At 54.4% G+C, this 15,796-nt stretch overlaps 2 protein-coding genes and 1 non-coding gene across 3 annotated transcripts in view; all 3 read right to left on the minus strand.

The window, feature by feature from the left end:
• FCGRT (Fc fragment of IgG receptor and transporter) overlaps nt 1–1,860 on the minus strand; it is a 7,498-nt gene extending 5,638 nt beyond the window's left edge. Inside the window, exons 1-4 of the mRNA XM_011374615.2 lie at nt 1,713–1,860; nt 877–972; nt 318–569; nt 3–187 (exon numbers count right to left, since the gene is read on the minus strand). Coding sequence (XP_011372917.1) covers nt 3–187; nt 318–569; nt 877–958 — 519 coding nt within the window. The 5' untranslated portion in view covers nt 959–972; nt 1,713–1,860. The remainder of the gene's footprint in view (nt 1–2; nt 188–317; nt 570–876; nt 973–1,712) is intronic.
• An 8,980-nt stretch (nt 1,861–10,840) lies between these two features.
• Nucleotides 10,841–12,996, minus strand: RPS11 (ribosomal protein S11). Its single transcript, XM_011374541.2, has 5 exons — nt 12,838–12,996; nt 12,151–12,282; nt 11,888–11,963; nt 11,488–11,617; nt 10,841–11,018 (listed from the first exon to the last, which is right to left on the minus strand). The coding sequence occupies exons 1-5, from the start codon at nt 12,850–12,852 to the stop codon at nt 10,895–10,897; spliced, it is 477 nt and encodes a 158-aa protein (XP_011372843.1). The 5' UTR covers nt 12,853–12,996; the 3' UTR covers nt 10,841–10,894.
• On the minus strand, nt 11,706–11,793 carry LOC111729194. Its single transcript, XR_002776132.1, has one exon. It is a non-coding gene; the product is annotated as a small nucleolar RNA SNORD35 (small nucleolar RNA).
• Nucleotides 12,997–15,796: the final 2,800 nt, after the last annotated feature.

Genomic DNA, 15,796 nt, shown 5'->3' on the forward strand with positions numbered 1-15,796 from the left:
ACCGCCTCCTCCTGATGCTTCCAATGCTCACTGATGGTCTGGGCCTCAGGCCAGTCTCCATCCCAGGTGCCCGCCTTGGGGTCAAAGGTCATGAAGTCCTCGCCATTCAGGGCAAACTTAGCCACCGGCACCGAGACGTTGTCAGGGCCCAACTCACAGCCCAGCAGGCCCTGTAGGGTGTAGGAACCTGGGGTCCCCCGCACAGGTGAGCAGGGGCCCGACCGCACCCCCTGAGACCCAGGGCTCCAGCCCCACTCCCACCCCCACCCCCGCCCCGGGCTCCTCCGCCCTCAGGCCCAGGAGTCAGGGGGCCTCACCGCTTTTCTCTAAGACTGTGAAAGCTTCGAGAAAGAGCTTCTGCTTCTGCCTCAGGTCTGTGGTCTCTTTCTCCCAATACCAGGACACCTGGTTCTCCCAGACCCAAGCCCCGCACGGCTCGGCCTGCGCCCGCAGGTTATTGTAGCTCAGGTACTGCTGTGGACCCAGCCAGCCTGACACCCAGAAGGCGGGGGTCCCCGGGGGCGGGGACGACACGCAGGTTAAGTGGTACAGGAGGGAGCGGTAGCTGTCTGCCGGAGAGACACAAAGGTGAGGGGACAGAGAGGACCGAGGCTGGGAACAAGAGGGACAGGACACTCGCGGAGCGGACTCCACCCCAGAAAGAAGGGACTGACCCTGACAGAGGGGGCGGCCTCAGAGAAAGGGGGACAGGTGCTTCCCAGACACACCGAGCGAAGGAGGAGAACGTGATAACGAAGCGTAGAAACGCGGCGAAGGAGGAAGTGCTGGCTCGAGGGAAATTCGGATTTTTGCTTCGTCCGCTCTTTTCCCAGGGGCGGCCCCACCCCGCCCGCCGCCCCGCCGAGCGCCCCTCACCTGCGCGCAGCGTCTGCGGCGGGAGCAGCAGCAGGAGCGGCAGCAGACAGAGCCCCCAGGGCTGAGGCCGGGGAATCCGCATCCTGAGAGGGCGACCTGGGGCGGGAGGGGTCGCGTGACTCGTCGGGACCCCCGCCCCGTCCCTGGCCCCCGCCCCTCCCACAGCTGGGCTCTGCGGCCGCGGGTTCGGAGCCCCGTCCGGGAGGGTGACCGCGGCGCTCTGCGCCTCCGTGACCTTTCACCCACTAATTTGATCCGCGTTGGTTAATTAGTTACAGAGCCCGGATAGGCTGAGATCCCAGGCTCAGAGCTCGGCCCCGCCTCCGCCTCCGCCTCCGCCTCCGCCCCCGGACCCCGGAGTCCCGGCCCCCGGCCCCTCCGCCCTCGGTACCAGGAGCCCCGACCCAGCCCCGCCTTTCTCGAACCCAGGAATCCAGGCCCAGCCCCTCCTCCCTCGGCCCCAGGAGCCCCGACCCCAGCCCCCTCCTCCCCCAGACCCAGGAATCCGGGGCCCCCAGCCCCTCCGCCCTCGGTACCAGGAGTCCCGCCCCAGCCCCGCCTTTCTCAGACCCAGGAATCCGGGGACCCCTGCTCCTCCGCCCTCGAATCCAGGAATCCAGGCCCGGCCCGTCTCCCTCGGTCCCAGGAGCCCCGACTCCAGCCCCTTCCTCCCTCGGACCCAGGAATTCCGGTCCAGCCCCGCTTCCTCAGACCGGGGAGTCGGGGCCCCCAGCTCCTCCGCCCTCAGACTGGGGAGTCGGGGCCTCCAGCTCCTCCGCCTTCAGACCCAGGAGTCCTGGCCCCGCCCCTCCTCCCTCGGTCCCAGGAGCCCGGACCCCAGCCCGTCCTCTGTCGGTCTGGGTCCCAGCTCTGCTCACGGCAGCCACGATCCGTTCCCGCCTGCAGCCCCAGCTGGCTCCCGTGACTGGAGACCCCAGTTCCTCTCTCACATCCTGTCCGGAGACTGCTCCCCGACTCCAGGAATATCCAACTCCGCCCCCCAGCTGCAGGGCACACCCCAGGCCCTGGGCCTAGACTCTTGAGTGTTTGTCTCTGCCTCTCGCTTGAAACTTTTGTCATTTTTTTTTTTTGTCTCTTTCTCTGTTGCTCCCTGGTTTTTTGTTTGTTTGTTTTTTGTTTTTCATTTTGAGAGGATCAGCCAGCCAGAGAATTCAAAACAAACTCGGGAGTAGAACCCAACGCTATCAAAGTCCAAAATTTGGAAGTCTCTGTGGGTCCCCTTCTTACCTCATTTACCCCCAGATCTTCACTATCTCTTGCTACAAAGAAAGGTCTCCAGATCCTTCCGTATTTCCTCTTTGGAACCCCTCCCCCAAGTGTCGCCTTAAAGTGCCCCTGCAGTTTTTTGGGGGCTTTTTGTTTTTTTTTTAGCTTTGTATAAAAGCATTACAGATCAAAAGCTCTATTTACATTTATTGATTCTAGGTCCAATCATGCAGCCAACGCTGACCAGGCACAGTAACTGGCTGGATGAGCAGAGTGGAATGGACAAACACTTAGAATCCACACCTCTGCCAAGCGATTTGATTAATGCAAAAAAAAGGGGGCTTTTATACAGCTAGTGTGATTTAATCGATACACATAAAGCTTTGTATAGTGGGGGAGGGGGGGAGGCAGAGGGGAAGACAACACATGAAATCTGCCCAAGAACTAAGCTAAAAGAGCAGAGATGTTAAGAAACTGGAAAGCTACCCATCTCTCAAAAGGCACTTCTCGTGGTTCTAAAAGTGCTTACGCCCTGAGAACCCTGTGCCCAGCTTATAATTTCCTTGAGAAAGCAAAAACTGCAGAGAATTGTAGACTAGGATTAGTATCAATTTTCCATGCAGAATGATCAAGAATTGATTCGAAATACAGTATGAACTGAAGGAAACTTGGCAAACGACCGTGATACTGAAGTTTTATGCCATGAATTCCAATCAGCCTATTCCAAAGCCTCTCCCTCCTAATTCCCTAGGATGTCTTTTATGCAGTGACCTCAAGTATAGTGCTGCCCACAGACCTTGGGGTCATGAACAGTTGTTTAATTTCCTCTGATATGACCTCATTAGCACACGGTCTCAGTATATGTCACTACACTGTTTTATGTAAGGGACCTGATCCGTCGGACTTTGGTTCCAGGGGGTCCTGGAACGAATCCCCCACGGGTACCAACTCATTACAGCGTACTACTATCAGAATTAGGGCCCCCCCTACGGTCACCCACCCCCACTCCGTACTCCTGCTGTAATGCTTCCATTCATCTGTTTTACCGTAAAATGCACGAAACATAAGATTTATCATTTAATGACATTTAGTGCATTCATGATGTCGTGAACTATCACCACTACTCAGTTCCAGAACTTCATTACCCCAAAAGGAAACCCTCTATACATCAAACTGCCCCTCCCCCAGCCCCCGGCAACCACGAATCTGCTTCTGTCTCTGTGGGTTTGCCTCTTCTGTGCACTTCATATTAATGGGCTCCTACAGTGTTGTGGCCTCGTGTGTCTGTCATCTTTCACTCAGCGTACTGTTTTGAGGATTTAACCACATCGTAGCACGTGTCAGAACTTTATTCCTTTTTATGGAATGCGATAATATTCCATCATATGGATCTATCACGTTTTCTTTATCCGTTCATCTGTCGATGGACGTTTTGGGTCGTTTTCACTTTGGGGCTATTATAAAAAATACTGGCATGAACATTTGTGTACACTTTTTGAACGGCTGCTTTCAATTCTTTTGGGTATACACCCAGGAGTGGAATTGCTAGGTCATATGATGCATTAGCGTTCTCTAGAGAAACGGAACCCACAGGATGTGTGAATACATCTAGAGAGACTTGCTTCGGGGAATGGCTCACGTGCCTGCAGAGGCTTGCTGAGCTGAGTCCGATAGGGGCGGTGGGCAGGCTGGGGCCTCCGGAAAGAGATGCAGCTCAAGTCGAAAAGCAGGAAGAACGAGGAAGAACTGATCTCGCAGATGAAGTCCACAGGTGTCCGCCGCCGGCAGAATGCCTTCTTGCTGGGGGGTGGGGAGGGATCTGCTTTTCCTACCATTCAGGTGGTCAACTGATTGGATGTGGCCTACCCACATTTCCGGGGGCAGTTTCCCTTAAGCAAGCGGACATCCCATCCAAAACACCGTCACAGACACATCCCGAGTGTTGGACCAGACACCTGCGCCCTGTGGCCCAGCCATGTAAACATGCGAAATGAAGCAGCACATTGGTGAACTCGGGTTTGGCTCACTGAGGGACATAAGCTAATTTTCGTCGCTCCCTCTGGGTCCTGCTGGGGTGTCCACAGACCCACCCCAAGGGGCCGCTGCAACGACACTGAAAGATCATGCGTTCATGTCCCGTGAGTCCTATTACTGCACAGTTAGCTCTTTCCTAAAATACACTGAGGACTGCCATGCCCAGCTGTCCCTTCTCTGTCCCTTGGATCCAGCTATGTCTTGGAGACACTATTCCAGCAGCCCCTGGGTTCTCATTTTAAAGGCCCTCAGGACCCTACCATGTTGCTCCTTGGACTCTGCTATAAAGGGCCCGATGTCCTCTGACAATGCGTCCTAGGACGCTGCCATATTTTTCCATGAAGCTTGAAAACCATCAGCCTGGGGGCCCGCTTATGTTCCACGTTAAGTTGCCCCGGAACTCATGTGAATGCTCTCCGAGCCCTAATGGAATGTTCTCGTGGTCCCACTCTAAGCCCTTGTGGCCCATTAAAATGGTCTCAGTTCCTCTGGCCGTTCCCAGCACCCTGCTTCTCTTCCTCTGGGGCCCCATCACGCCCCTCACGACTGCCGTCATCACCAGTTCTACCTCTGGTGACCCTGAGTCCTTCAGGATCGTCACCAGGGGCACCCACTCCGCCTCTGGGTCTCTGGTAATCTCAGGTCTCCACCCCCAGGCTCCTTGGGTCCCCAATGGTACCCTGAGACCCAGCGATAATGTCCTTAGGGGCTTCCACTAATGTCTTGCAGTGGCAGCCACTGTGTCCCTGTGGTCCTGCCAAATGCTTAGCGTCCTGAACCCTCACCGAACCAATGACTGTGCCGGGAATGCCACAGAAGCCTCGGCCCCCGGCCCTGTCCTCGCCACCGAACCCATTCTCATCCCTTCAGGTTCTGGGTAAAGTTGAGCAGGGCGCCCCAGACCCACTCCCGGGTTCTCTCTAGCATTGCCTCACACGAGGCTCTGTCCTATCCAGAACCTCCCCACAAAGACAGACAGACAGACGCAGAGAGACAGGTAGGTAGGTAGGCAGACAGACAGACAGACGATAGATATAGATAGATAATCGATAGATAGACAGACAGACAGAAAATTAGAAAGTAAATAGATGGACAGGCAGACAAAACAGTTACACAGACGGGTAAGCAGTCAGACAGACGGACCTAGAGATAGGCAGAAAAATAAAAACGATTGGACCCTCCAGAACATCCTTTGGCGTGTCCTGGGACCCAGCTAGAGTGCCCCTTCCATGCTCCTTCGTCCAGCTAGATTGCTACCCCCTCGTTCCGGAGGTCCCCCACTGGAAGGACCCTGAGATCCCACTAAAAAAGGGCACTGAGGTCCTGCTCCATGGCTCTATGTGTCCCCTTGAATTCCCTGGATCCTGCTCTAACGGTTAAAACACCCGAAGATTCTTCTCCATTGCCTCAGACCCTAAGATAATACCTCAGGAGGCCCAATGACAAATCCTGGGGTTCCTGTCCCCACGCTCCCAGAACCCTAGTGCCCTGTCCCAGGCTCTTCCCAGTGGCCCCAGGTTCTGCTGTCACACTCACATGTTGCTCAGCTTTACCCGTCTCTGGGTTTCTTCTCTAGGTGTCCTGGGTCCTGCCACAATGTCCCTTTGGCTGCAACTTCAACATCTCTCAGCAGCCCACTCTAATGCCCACCGGGTCCTGTCAAAAAGTCCTTTGGTTCCTGATAAAATGTCGGCGAGACCCTGCCATCCGCTCCCCGAATGCTCGGGGAGTCCCCAAAATGGATGCCATCTTCTCTCACGTCACCAAAATGGCCTCGGGGGGTCCCCTCTAAATCCTCTGGGCCCTGCCAGAACCCTAGTAGAATGCCTCTTAGTTGTGCCATGAAGTTTTTAGGGTCCTGTTAAAGCAGTTCAGGGCCTAGCTGTTCCGTGTCCCCAGAACCATCAAAGCGTCCTGTGGGGCTCTGAGAGAATCCCCACAGGCTTGTACTCACACGTCCCACAACCCCGCTTCCATCCACATGGTCCTGGACCATTGTGTTCATGTCCTGTGGCTGCTGTAACCAATCACTACAAACTTAGCAGCTTAAAACAACACAGATGTATTATCTTTCTGCCCTGGAGACCGGAAGTCTAAAATGGTCCACAGAGCCGGTTCCTTCTGGAGGCTCCAGGGGAGAATCCCTTTCCTGGTCTTTTTCTGATGCTGGAGGCCACCTGCATCCCCTGGAAGATGGCCCCTTCCTCCATCTTCAAAACCAGCATCTTTTCTCCTCTCTGGACCCTGCGTCTGTCCTTATCTCTCTGACTCTGACCCTGCCGCCTCCCCGGGTAATCCAGGATCCTCGTCCCATCTCAAGATCCTAAACTTAACCACATCTGCAAAGTTCTTTTTATCATATAAAGTCACATATTCACAGGCATTTTGGGGGGATTCGGGCATAGACGTGTTTGGGGAACAATCATCCAGTCTACCATAGTCACAGGGGACACCCTCCCTTGCCCCTGCAAGGATGTCCCCGCTCCGATGTCCACTCCCTGCAGTTTAGCCACGAGGCCTCTCAGAAGTCGGCCTGAAAATTCCCAACTTCCTTCCTTTCTGCTATGAAAGAAAAAGCTCCAGGCTCCCTTAGTGCCCACTGGGAGTCCCTTCTAGGTGCCCTGGGGTCCTGCTATGTCTTCAGGGGCCATTTACAGCATCCGCTGGCTGTCTCCTGTAGTGTCCCGAGGTCCCGCTCTAATGATCTCTGTCTCTGCCCTCCGATCCCTTGCGGTCCTGGTATCATGTCCCCAGGGCCCACTATAAAGCAATAGAAAGCTCGCGGCAGGACCGGTTACCAATCCTCGGGGCTCAGCGCCGAACGAAAACGTGGGGCCCCTTGTTCCAGTTTCAAAATGGTTCAAGCAGAGCATTAAAGCAAACGCTGGGCCCCTCTGAACAACGGGTCGGCCTGCATGGGGACCTCAGCCACCAAGCCACCTGGTCCCCTGGGGTTCGAGTACCACAAATGGCCCCAGGCAGTTCTGAGTGCTGCTCCCTGAACTGCTACCTCAATACCCGCCCCTCCCCTCTGCATCTACACTATAGCACCCCCTACTGACCCCAGGAGGCAATCACACCTGAGTTCAAAACCAAATTCTGCCTCTTCCAGGTGGGCTTCCCCCGCCCCCTCACGCCCCGCCTTGGTTTCTTTGTAAAAAGGGGATGATTGTGCCGACCTCAGCGGAGAGGCCTCAGCGGGTCGAAGGTTTGGTACAGGACACATAGTAGGGCAGAGTAGTGACACTTGTTCCCCTCAATGCTTCCCGCATCCCAGATCCTCAGTCACCAGGCCCTGGACGTGTCTTGCTCACTCATGCATACTCAGGGACCAGCACAGTACATATCTGTAGAATGAATGAAGGCAATAATGAATCACCCTGAGCTGGTTTGATATGTCCCTAAAACTCTTCTAGAATGGTGCGGGTGTCCTGTTAGAATGTTCCAGAAGGATCTACATCCACCCTGAAACAATCCGCAGGTCTGCTCACACACGGAGGCCGCTCCCATTCAATTTGTCCGACTCCACTCACAGCCCTCAGGACCAGTTAAATGAATTCAGGTGCCCACTACACAAATGGCACCACTACACAAATGGCACCCCCGGCGCCGACCACAGCGTAACCCGGGTATCGCAACCAGCAGCAAGGCCAGTTATAGGTCCCGAGGTCCCACCAGAACCCACGCAGAGCTGGGGCCCGCTCTGACGGGATGCCGCAGGGGCTCCCAACAGCGATCTCTAAAATTCCGTCTGGCGGAAACAGAATTTTCCTGCGGTCGGCTACAACAAGACAGGCGTAGGGCCACGATCCATTAATGCCACCAAGATCGGCCCCGTTTTCATGTCATAGTCCTGAACCCAGGGCCCTCCTGTGAAACCGTGCCTGGAGCTAATTTCCCCGCTAAACAGCGATGCCACTGGGGCTTCCTATAAGAGACATGCAAAAGAACATTCCAGAAGCGTGCTAAAATACTCAAAAAATTCTATGACGAAGGAAAAAGAAAATCTCATGATAAACCTCCAGGGTTTGCTAGGCTTCCATACCATATAATACCTGGCTCTGGGGCCACCTGCCAAAGACCCTTGTCCTGGGGCCTGACGGAACCTGGTATAGCCAATGTCACCGGGACTTTTTCTAACTACAGGCTCAGGGCTCTGGCGTAATTACTTCCGTAAGAAGCAGCACTTAGCAGAGCTACTTCTCCATTAACACACACACACATGGGAGCACATGCCCTCTACCCAGAGGGGCAGGGAGGCAAGGACCCATTTTGTAGATTAGGCAACTGAGGTTCTGTGGTAGGGGCCTCCCCAAGGTCACACGGCTAGTGAGTGGCAGGGCTAGGGTTTGGAACAGCGCCTGTGGTCTTAACATTTACTTCTGGAGGTTTCTGCTCAAGTTCGCTGCTACCAGTTATTCCGTGTCTTGTCAAGTCCATCTTGCGAGAATGTGGGGATGTAACTTTAAATTTAATTCATTCGCAGGCTCGTAGGAAGCACTCATGACTTGTTCTGGGCTCTGAGGATTAGAGATTCCTGCCCTCCCGGAGCTCAGATTCCGGTGGTCAACAAGTAAACAAATAAATATGCAATATTGTACAGGATTTATACAATAAATTCACAAATAAATCATGAATAGGTTTTACCTGCTCAGGTAGGACAATGAAGCAGGGAAGGGTGATTGGGAGGTTTGCAGGTTTTGCCAAGTGGAGAGGGGGGTGAGCATGAGAGACTAAGGATGCGGGGGGGGGGGGGGGGGGGGGGGGGGGGGGGAGCCAGGCGGAGCGTGGCGCAGAGGGTGTTCCAGGCGGAGGGCACAGCCTCGCAAAGGCTCAGGGGTGGGGTAGGTGCGGTGGACACCTGCGGGCAGGGGGAGGGAGGGCGGGTGGGCAGAGGGCACAGGAGGAAGCACCGAGGTTATGATAGGACTTTGGCATTGTATCTCTTTAGCTGTCACCGGGGTCTAAGGGCAGATACTGCTGTCCCACTGTTCACACGAGGGAACTGGCGGGGCCCACGGGTCTTTCTCCTTGGGTCTCTTTTGACCCACCAGGCCCGTCAGAGGTGTCGCCCAACACACGGCCGGCACCAGCCCCACCGGTGACTAGGTAGTCAGACACGATGGGGTGCCAAGGAGACGCCCCAACGACCGCTGGGAGGAAACAGGGGAGCTGGGCTGTTGTTGTTGTAAACACGGTGGCTCCACCCCGAACGGAAACACCTGCGTGGGCGGGGCTCGGACAGCCTCGGCCCCCTCCCTCAGGGTCTCTACCCCGCTGGCCCAGGGCGGGGCGGGCTTGCTGCAGGCTGAAGTTCGGGCGGTGCCCCCCTCTGACCTGTCCCTGCCCCTTCCTGCCCTCTTTGATGCGGCCCCACTTCCTCTGGCAGGAACCCCCGCCCTCCTGGGCCAGGGTAAAAAGGAGCCGCTGGGCTGATCCCGAGGCGGCTTCCTCTCCCCACGGCCCTGTCTCCCAACCCTTGTACCAGTGGTGTGCTGCGGTCCCTGGTACAGGCATGGGGGGCAGGGACCTGGGGGCCCGCAGCGCCAGGCCCCGAGGGACGAAGCCGGCGGGGCGACTCCAGCGCGCCTCCAATCTGTGCATGGTGAGGGTCTGTCTCCTCGCGATCCCTGAAGTCCTCATCTCGCTCTCCATCCCTTCTCCGGCTTTTTCAGTCTATACCTGTCACCCTCCAGCCGGCCTGCCCGGCTCTGACTTTGTGTGATGCTCATGGTCCGTCAGTTTCTGAAATCCGAGTCTGTCGCCACCTGTGGTTTCCGTCCCTGCCGTCTGCCCACGCTGCTCCTGATCTGATGATACTCCTAAGATGCCTCTCCGTTTTCCCATCTTCTCTGAATGCCTTCCGCCACTACCGCCTGGGGACGCCTCATCTCCCACATCTTTCCCTCGAGGTCACCCTGTCGGCAATCTTTCCCTTGATTTACTTGACCCTGTCCCTATTTCTCCCTATTTCCTCGCCTAAGAGTCCTCACCTGCCCATGGAGCGGCCCGCCACCCTGCACTGCTGAGCAGGCTCCAGCCTGGGCCCACCATGCAACGCCCCCGAGGCCAATTTCCTTTCTTGCATTTTCAGGCAAAGGAAATTTCCAAAATCTGAGACCTGGCACTCCGCTACTCAGTGGGACTCCAAGCCAAGAAGCCGCCCCCTCAGAAGAGTTTGCTCATCTGCAGATAGGCATGGTGCTCACTTAAAGGCAGGAGTGGGGGTGGTGGTGACGGGGGGCACACTCATAGGATGAGCCCTGACTTGCTCCCCTGCCCCACTGAGAAAGGACGGCCAGGTAGCCAGGTGCAAGACCCTCGAGGTTTGGTGCTGGGGGCTGTGACCTCAAGCCAGGCCCAGTGAGCCGCTGCTTCCTCCCTCTCCCCAATGAGGCCAGAAAGGGCCCAGGAACCCAGGAGCCTCCGCCCTCACTTCCTCCCTAGAGACTGGGGGAGGGGGACAAAGGTAGCAGCTCAAGGCCAGGTAGGCGACAAGGACCAAATGGAGACAGAGACAGGTGCAGCCTCTTTAGTACAGGCTGTCTTCATTGAGATGACAGACAAGGAGGCAGGACTTGGCCCCCATTCCCATCCTCATGCCCTAGAGCATGAAAAAATACCCCATCTTTCTCACCGTCTTGCTCAACTCCCAGGGACAGTCCCTGCCTCTAGTAATGGCACAGATAACGGGAACCTGACCCATGACTGAGAAAATAACTTTATTTCGTTTCGGGGGATGGGCAGGTCTACGGTCTCAGAACTTCTGGAATTGCTTCTTGGTGCCCGCAGCCTTGGTGACCTTGAGCACGTTGAAGCGCACGGTCTTGCTCAGGGGCCGGCACTCACCCACGGTGACAATGTCGCCAATCTGGACATCTCTGTAAAGGGAGCCAGCAGCCATGTTACATTGTAGGAGGGGGGACAAGGCTGCCCCAAGCCGGACCCTGGAGGGGAGCCTCCTTCAGGGGCACCGGGTGGAAGCTTCTCAGCTGTGGTTCCACCAAACCCAACGAAGCTCCCGTTTCCAGTTCCGCCACCCCTACACCCTTCTTTACCGAGCACAAACTAGGTGCAGGGCACCCAGCTCCATGCTGGACAGAGGGCGCTCCAACCCTCACCTTTGATTTACAGAGAACTGGAGGCTTGCTTACGGCGCCCTCCTTCCCACCCCCACCCTCCACGGTTCACCACCTCCATGGGCAGCTAGCAGGGTGGGGGGGGGGGTTCCTCTTTACATCCGCACCCAGGTCAGGTCCCACATCACTCAGATGAGTGTAGCCCGACCCCTCCCTCCGCTCTGCCTGGAGGGTGGCTGGCCAGGGCTACCCGGGGGCCCCCCATGCTCACCTGAAGCAGGGTGACAGGTGCACGGACATGTTCTTGTGGCGCTTCTCAAAGCGGTTGTACTTTCGGATGTAGTGGAGATAGTCTCGGCGGATGACGATGGTCCTCTGCATCTTCATCTTGGTCACCACGCCTGGGGGAGGGAACAGACTGGGTCAGACCCCCTGGGGGAAGGCAGGCTGGTAATCCAGAGCTGCAGAGCAGAGTTCCCGAGCAGCCTTGCTCTGGCTTCAGCTGTGCTAAGTGGCTTACTCAGCAGTGCCCGTGGCAGGCATCTGAAGACCATCGTGAAGATAAACATCATCTGCCAGTGACCCCGAAACCAGAAGTCCGTGTCCTCAGCCCTTCCTCCCTCCCTCAGACCGAGGAATCTGAACCCAAATCCCCAGAGAGCCTCACTCACCAGACAGGATGCGCCCTCGGATAGAGACGTTACCGGTAAAAGGGCATTTCTTGTCAATGTAGGTGCCCTCGATGGCCTGAAGGGATACAAAAGAGAAAGGGGAGGTCAACAGGTAGTTCCAGAGAACAGGGGGTGTGGCCCTAGGGAAACAAACTACAATTCCCAGCAGCCCTCTGAGCAATTACTCCGAAGTGGGCAGGGCGACTCAGCTTGGGCACACGTGCAGGGAGACAGGGGTCGCAAGTTTTTAAGGGTCTCCGTACCTCCTTGGGCGTCTTGAAACCCAGACCGATGTTCTTGTAGTACCGCGGAAGCTTCTCTTTGCCAGTCTCTCCAAGCAGGACTCTCTTCTTATTTTGAAAGATAGTCGGCTGCTTTTGGTAGGCACGCTCGGTCTACAGGGATGAGGGGGAAGCCGGTGAGCTCGTAAGCCTGGAGCAAGAAGCAACCGGGCCTGGAAACCTTCCAAGGAACCCCGAGATCCCATCCTCTCCAGCATTTTACTGCCCAAACGCTGGCCTCCAAGGGCGACTGCCCCAGGTTATCTCCTAAAACACTCGTACTCAAACTTGCCTCTAATTCAGACTCAACTCTTAAAGTCGAGGTAGATCAGCATCTACACTCTAAAAAACACTCCCCCGTTGCCTGCGAGATTCACCCCTTAAAGCCCAGAGATACAGAATCAAACCTCGAACACCCCGGACGCACCTTTCGGCAAGGCTCATTGTCCAACACACAGATATCCACCCAGGATTCATTCCTTATACGTAACTCTTAAGGCCCAAGGCCTTCAGAAAACCACCCACCCCATACACCCTGAATATAAGAAAACTATGGAAAAACGCAAAAACACGCGCCGTCTCCCGAATGAATCCCCGGGAAATCGGGATCGCTCGGAATTAATCCCCAAACTGGGGCGCGGGGTGCCGCTTTCCACCCCGAACCCGCACCTGAATGTCCGCCATCTTCACGGCCGCCTGAAAAAAAGAAAGCCGCGGCGGCGTCCGGGTTTCCTTATCGGCTGCGCAGGGGCTAGAAAGGAAGTGACGCAAGGGGGCGGGGGGAGCACGGTTCGGGGGCGGTGCCTGGGGCCCTAACCAAGCAGGCGATTGGGAGGCGGCACCGACGCCGCCATGATGGCGAAGGGCAGAGGGGCGCGAGGCCGCGGACGCTTGTCTCGCGATAGTCCGGCACTGGGAAGGCGTGGCCAGCATTGAGCCCGCCTACGTTATCGCGAGATTTAAAAGGAGGCGGTCATGTTTCTGCGGGGCGTAAGATCACGTGGGCTTTGGGGACCGCGCGGGGTTGTCCCTACAGGATTCGAACGGGATGGGGTGGCTGCCATCTTCTTGCGGGGTGGGCGATCGCACAATCTTAGAAGCATGCAGGGCGACGCCGCCATATTCGTCAGGGGTGGGCGCTACCCAGGAGCTTTTTGAAGTTTAATGAAAGTTGTTCTCTTGTCTGTCCCATTTCCTCCCCAGTCAATGGGTTAGTGGGGAAAACAGCCTTTCTGCTGATTTTCTGTCACAGCGCTGACCAGTAGAACGTTCCGCTGTGATGGATATTCTCTGAGCTGTTGACCACGGTAGCCTCTAAGGACCTGAATTTTTAACTTGTTTTATTAGATTTACAGTTAAGTAGCCACACTGCGCTAACGTCTTGTGCAGTGGGCAGTGCAGAATGTGTGAAATATGAGTGCTACAGACTTAACAATAAATCACTTGAAAGTTTGTTTAAATTTCTTTCGTTCTTATTAGTTTTGTAAATTTTAAATCATATTTTAAATTGTAGCCAACCCTGTGGGATAGCACTAATGGGGACTTTTCATTTCCTGTTTTAGAAGCTTGTCTTCCCTCCAGAACTGTACTAGATTTATGATTTATTTCTTGAAGAAAAAAAGTAATTCCTAGAGTTTTTGGAGGACTTAGACAGTATTTATATTTTAGGTTTTTAAAAAATCAGGATCCACCATTGTTATGTACAATGTGTGCTAACCTATATATAAAAGTTATTTAGAAAAAAGCGTGAGAGAAAACTCTCGCCCCAGTGGTTTACGTCTCCAGGTGGTGGGATTGGGTGTGTGTTCATCTCTGGTTTTTAATGCTCACTGTTTTGCACACCCTTCAGAGTAACTGGTGAGATTTTGACGATAAGGGAAAAACAGAGAAATACTCCTTGACTCTGAAGGGTTGGGGGCGGTTTGGCGATATTTAGGTCGTTAGCTTTTAAACGTTTTTGAACCCAACCCACAATAGGAAATAACATTCTCTGTTGTGATCAGACACACTTCTCTCTCCCCTTATCTCTTTCTCTTCTTCCCTTCCTGTGTTCCTTTCCCTTTCTAACTTTGACGTCTTTCTTTTCCTTCCTGCAATAAGCCGCTTTTTCCTCCCCTTTCCATTTCTATCCTATTTTTATTGCTGTTTACAACCCACCACATTGATTTTTTTTTGACCTGGATTGTGAACAGCCTTGGTATCCAATAATAACCTTGAGCAAACTCTAGTTATTACCTTTAAAGAGACTATTTCTCAGACTGCCAGATTTCACAGACATTTCACAGCAGGGATGCAAAGGCTGATGATGCGGGACAGGACAAATTTCCTCAAGTGACGGGGGAGGCCAAGCCCTGTACTGAGACAAGAGGGTCCTTTGGTGGAGAGCGAAGAAAGAATTCAACACAAACACCAAAGTTCGAGTCAAAAGGAAAGTTTATCAGAAAAGGAGTAACGCCACAGAGTAAAGTCTACTCTCAGAGGCAGAGAGAGAATAAAGATGCTGAGAGGTATTAAGAGAGACTTGAAAGAAGATAGTATGGGGGTGGGAATTCTGTTTATATATCATTCTTTAGTTCCCGTGTTGTTTTAAAGACTTGTTAACCCATTTCCTTTGACATGGACGTACAGTGAGGAAGAGGAAGACTATGTAGCGTGAAAAGGTAAGAATATGGAGCACGAAAAGCCTGCTGGCACTTCCCAGCCTTCGATCCTTAGGTTCTCCACGGTTTAGCCTTATGGAATGACTCTTGGTTCCTGTTTCCCCTTCACAGGAGTGGGGCTGGGCTGTTAGCAATCCCAGCAGACGTCTTCCTTTGTTCTGAAGGTGTCCTCCCGGCCTGGCCACAGAGCTGATCAGCACACTGCAGTGTCTAAATGTGGCTTGATTAACATTTTGCCTCCTCCCTACGTTACTACACCTGGAGATGCTTGTCGTCCCCAGTGAACACAAAGATACCTATTAAAACAAGACCCTCCCTGATGGCCCGTTGCTGGCATGCCCACATGCCCTTGGAGCAGCGATCCCTAACCGTTTTGGCACCAGAGCTCCTTTGAGGTCATCAGTTTGGGCACCAGAGCTCCTTTGAGGTCATCAGGCGTTAGATTCTCAAAGCGGCTCTGGTGATGCTGGCGCTGGGGAGGGGCTGCAAATGCAGATGAAGCTCCCCCTCCCCGACTCTCCAGCCGGTTCCTAGCAGGCAGGACAAGCACCAGTCTGTGGCCCAGAGCTTGCGGACCCCTGCCTTGGAGGGTGCTTCAGTGGTGGGCAATTGGGCAAGATGGCACTAGAGCTTTGAAATGCTCCTGCGGTTGGCTGAGCTCAGATTTCGTTTGTCCTACATGAGGATTAAGCGTCAGCACAATTTCATGTGCGTGCTCTAACGTCGAATGTTGATTATCTTCCTCACGGGCTCATTGGCCATCTGGACGCTTTCTTTGGTAAAAGGACTTCAAATCTGCGTCTCATCTTTACTTGGTTTGTCTCTTGTGACTGAGATGTTTTAAAAAATATATTTAGGATACAAGTTCTTCACAAGTGAAATGATTTGCAAACATTTTCTCCCAATCCGTGGCTTGTCTTCATCTTTCTAATGGTCTTTTGAAGTGGAAAGACCTAGTTTTATAAATC

The sequence above is a fragment of the Pteropus vampyrus genome, unplaced genomic scaffold (genome assembly GCF_000151845.1).
Source record: "Pteropus vampyrus isolate Shadow unplaced genomic scaffold, Pvam_2.0 Scaffold250, whole genome shotgun sequence".
Classification (NCBI taxonomy): Eukaryota; Metazoa; Chordata; class Mammalia; order Chiroptera; family Pteropodidae; genus Pteropus; species Pteropus vampyrus.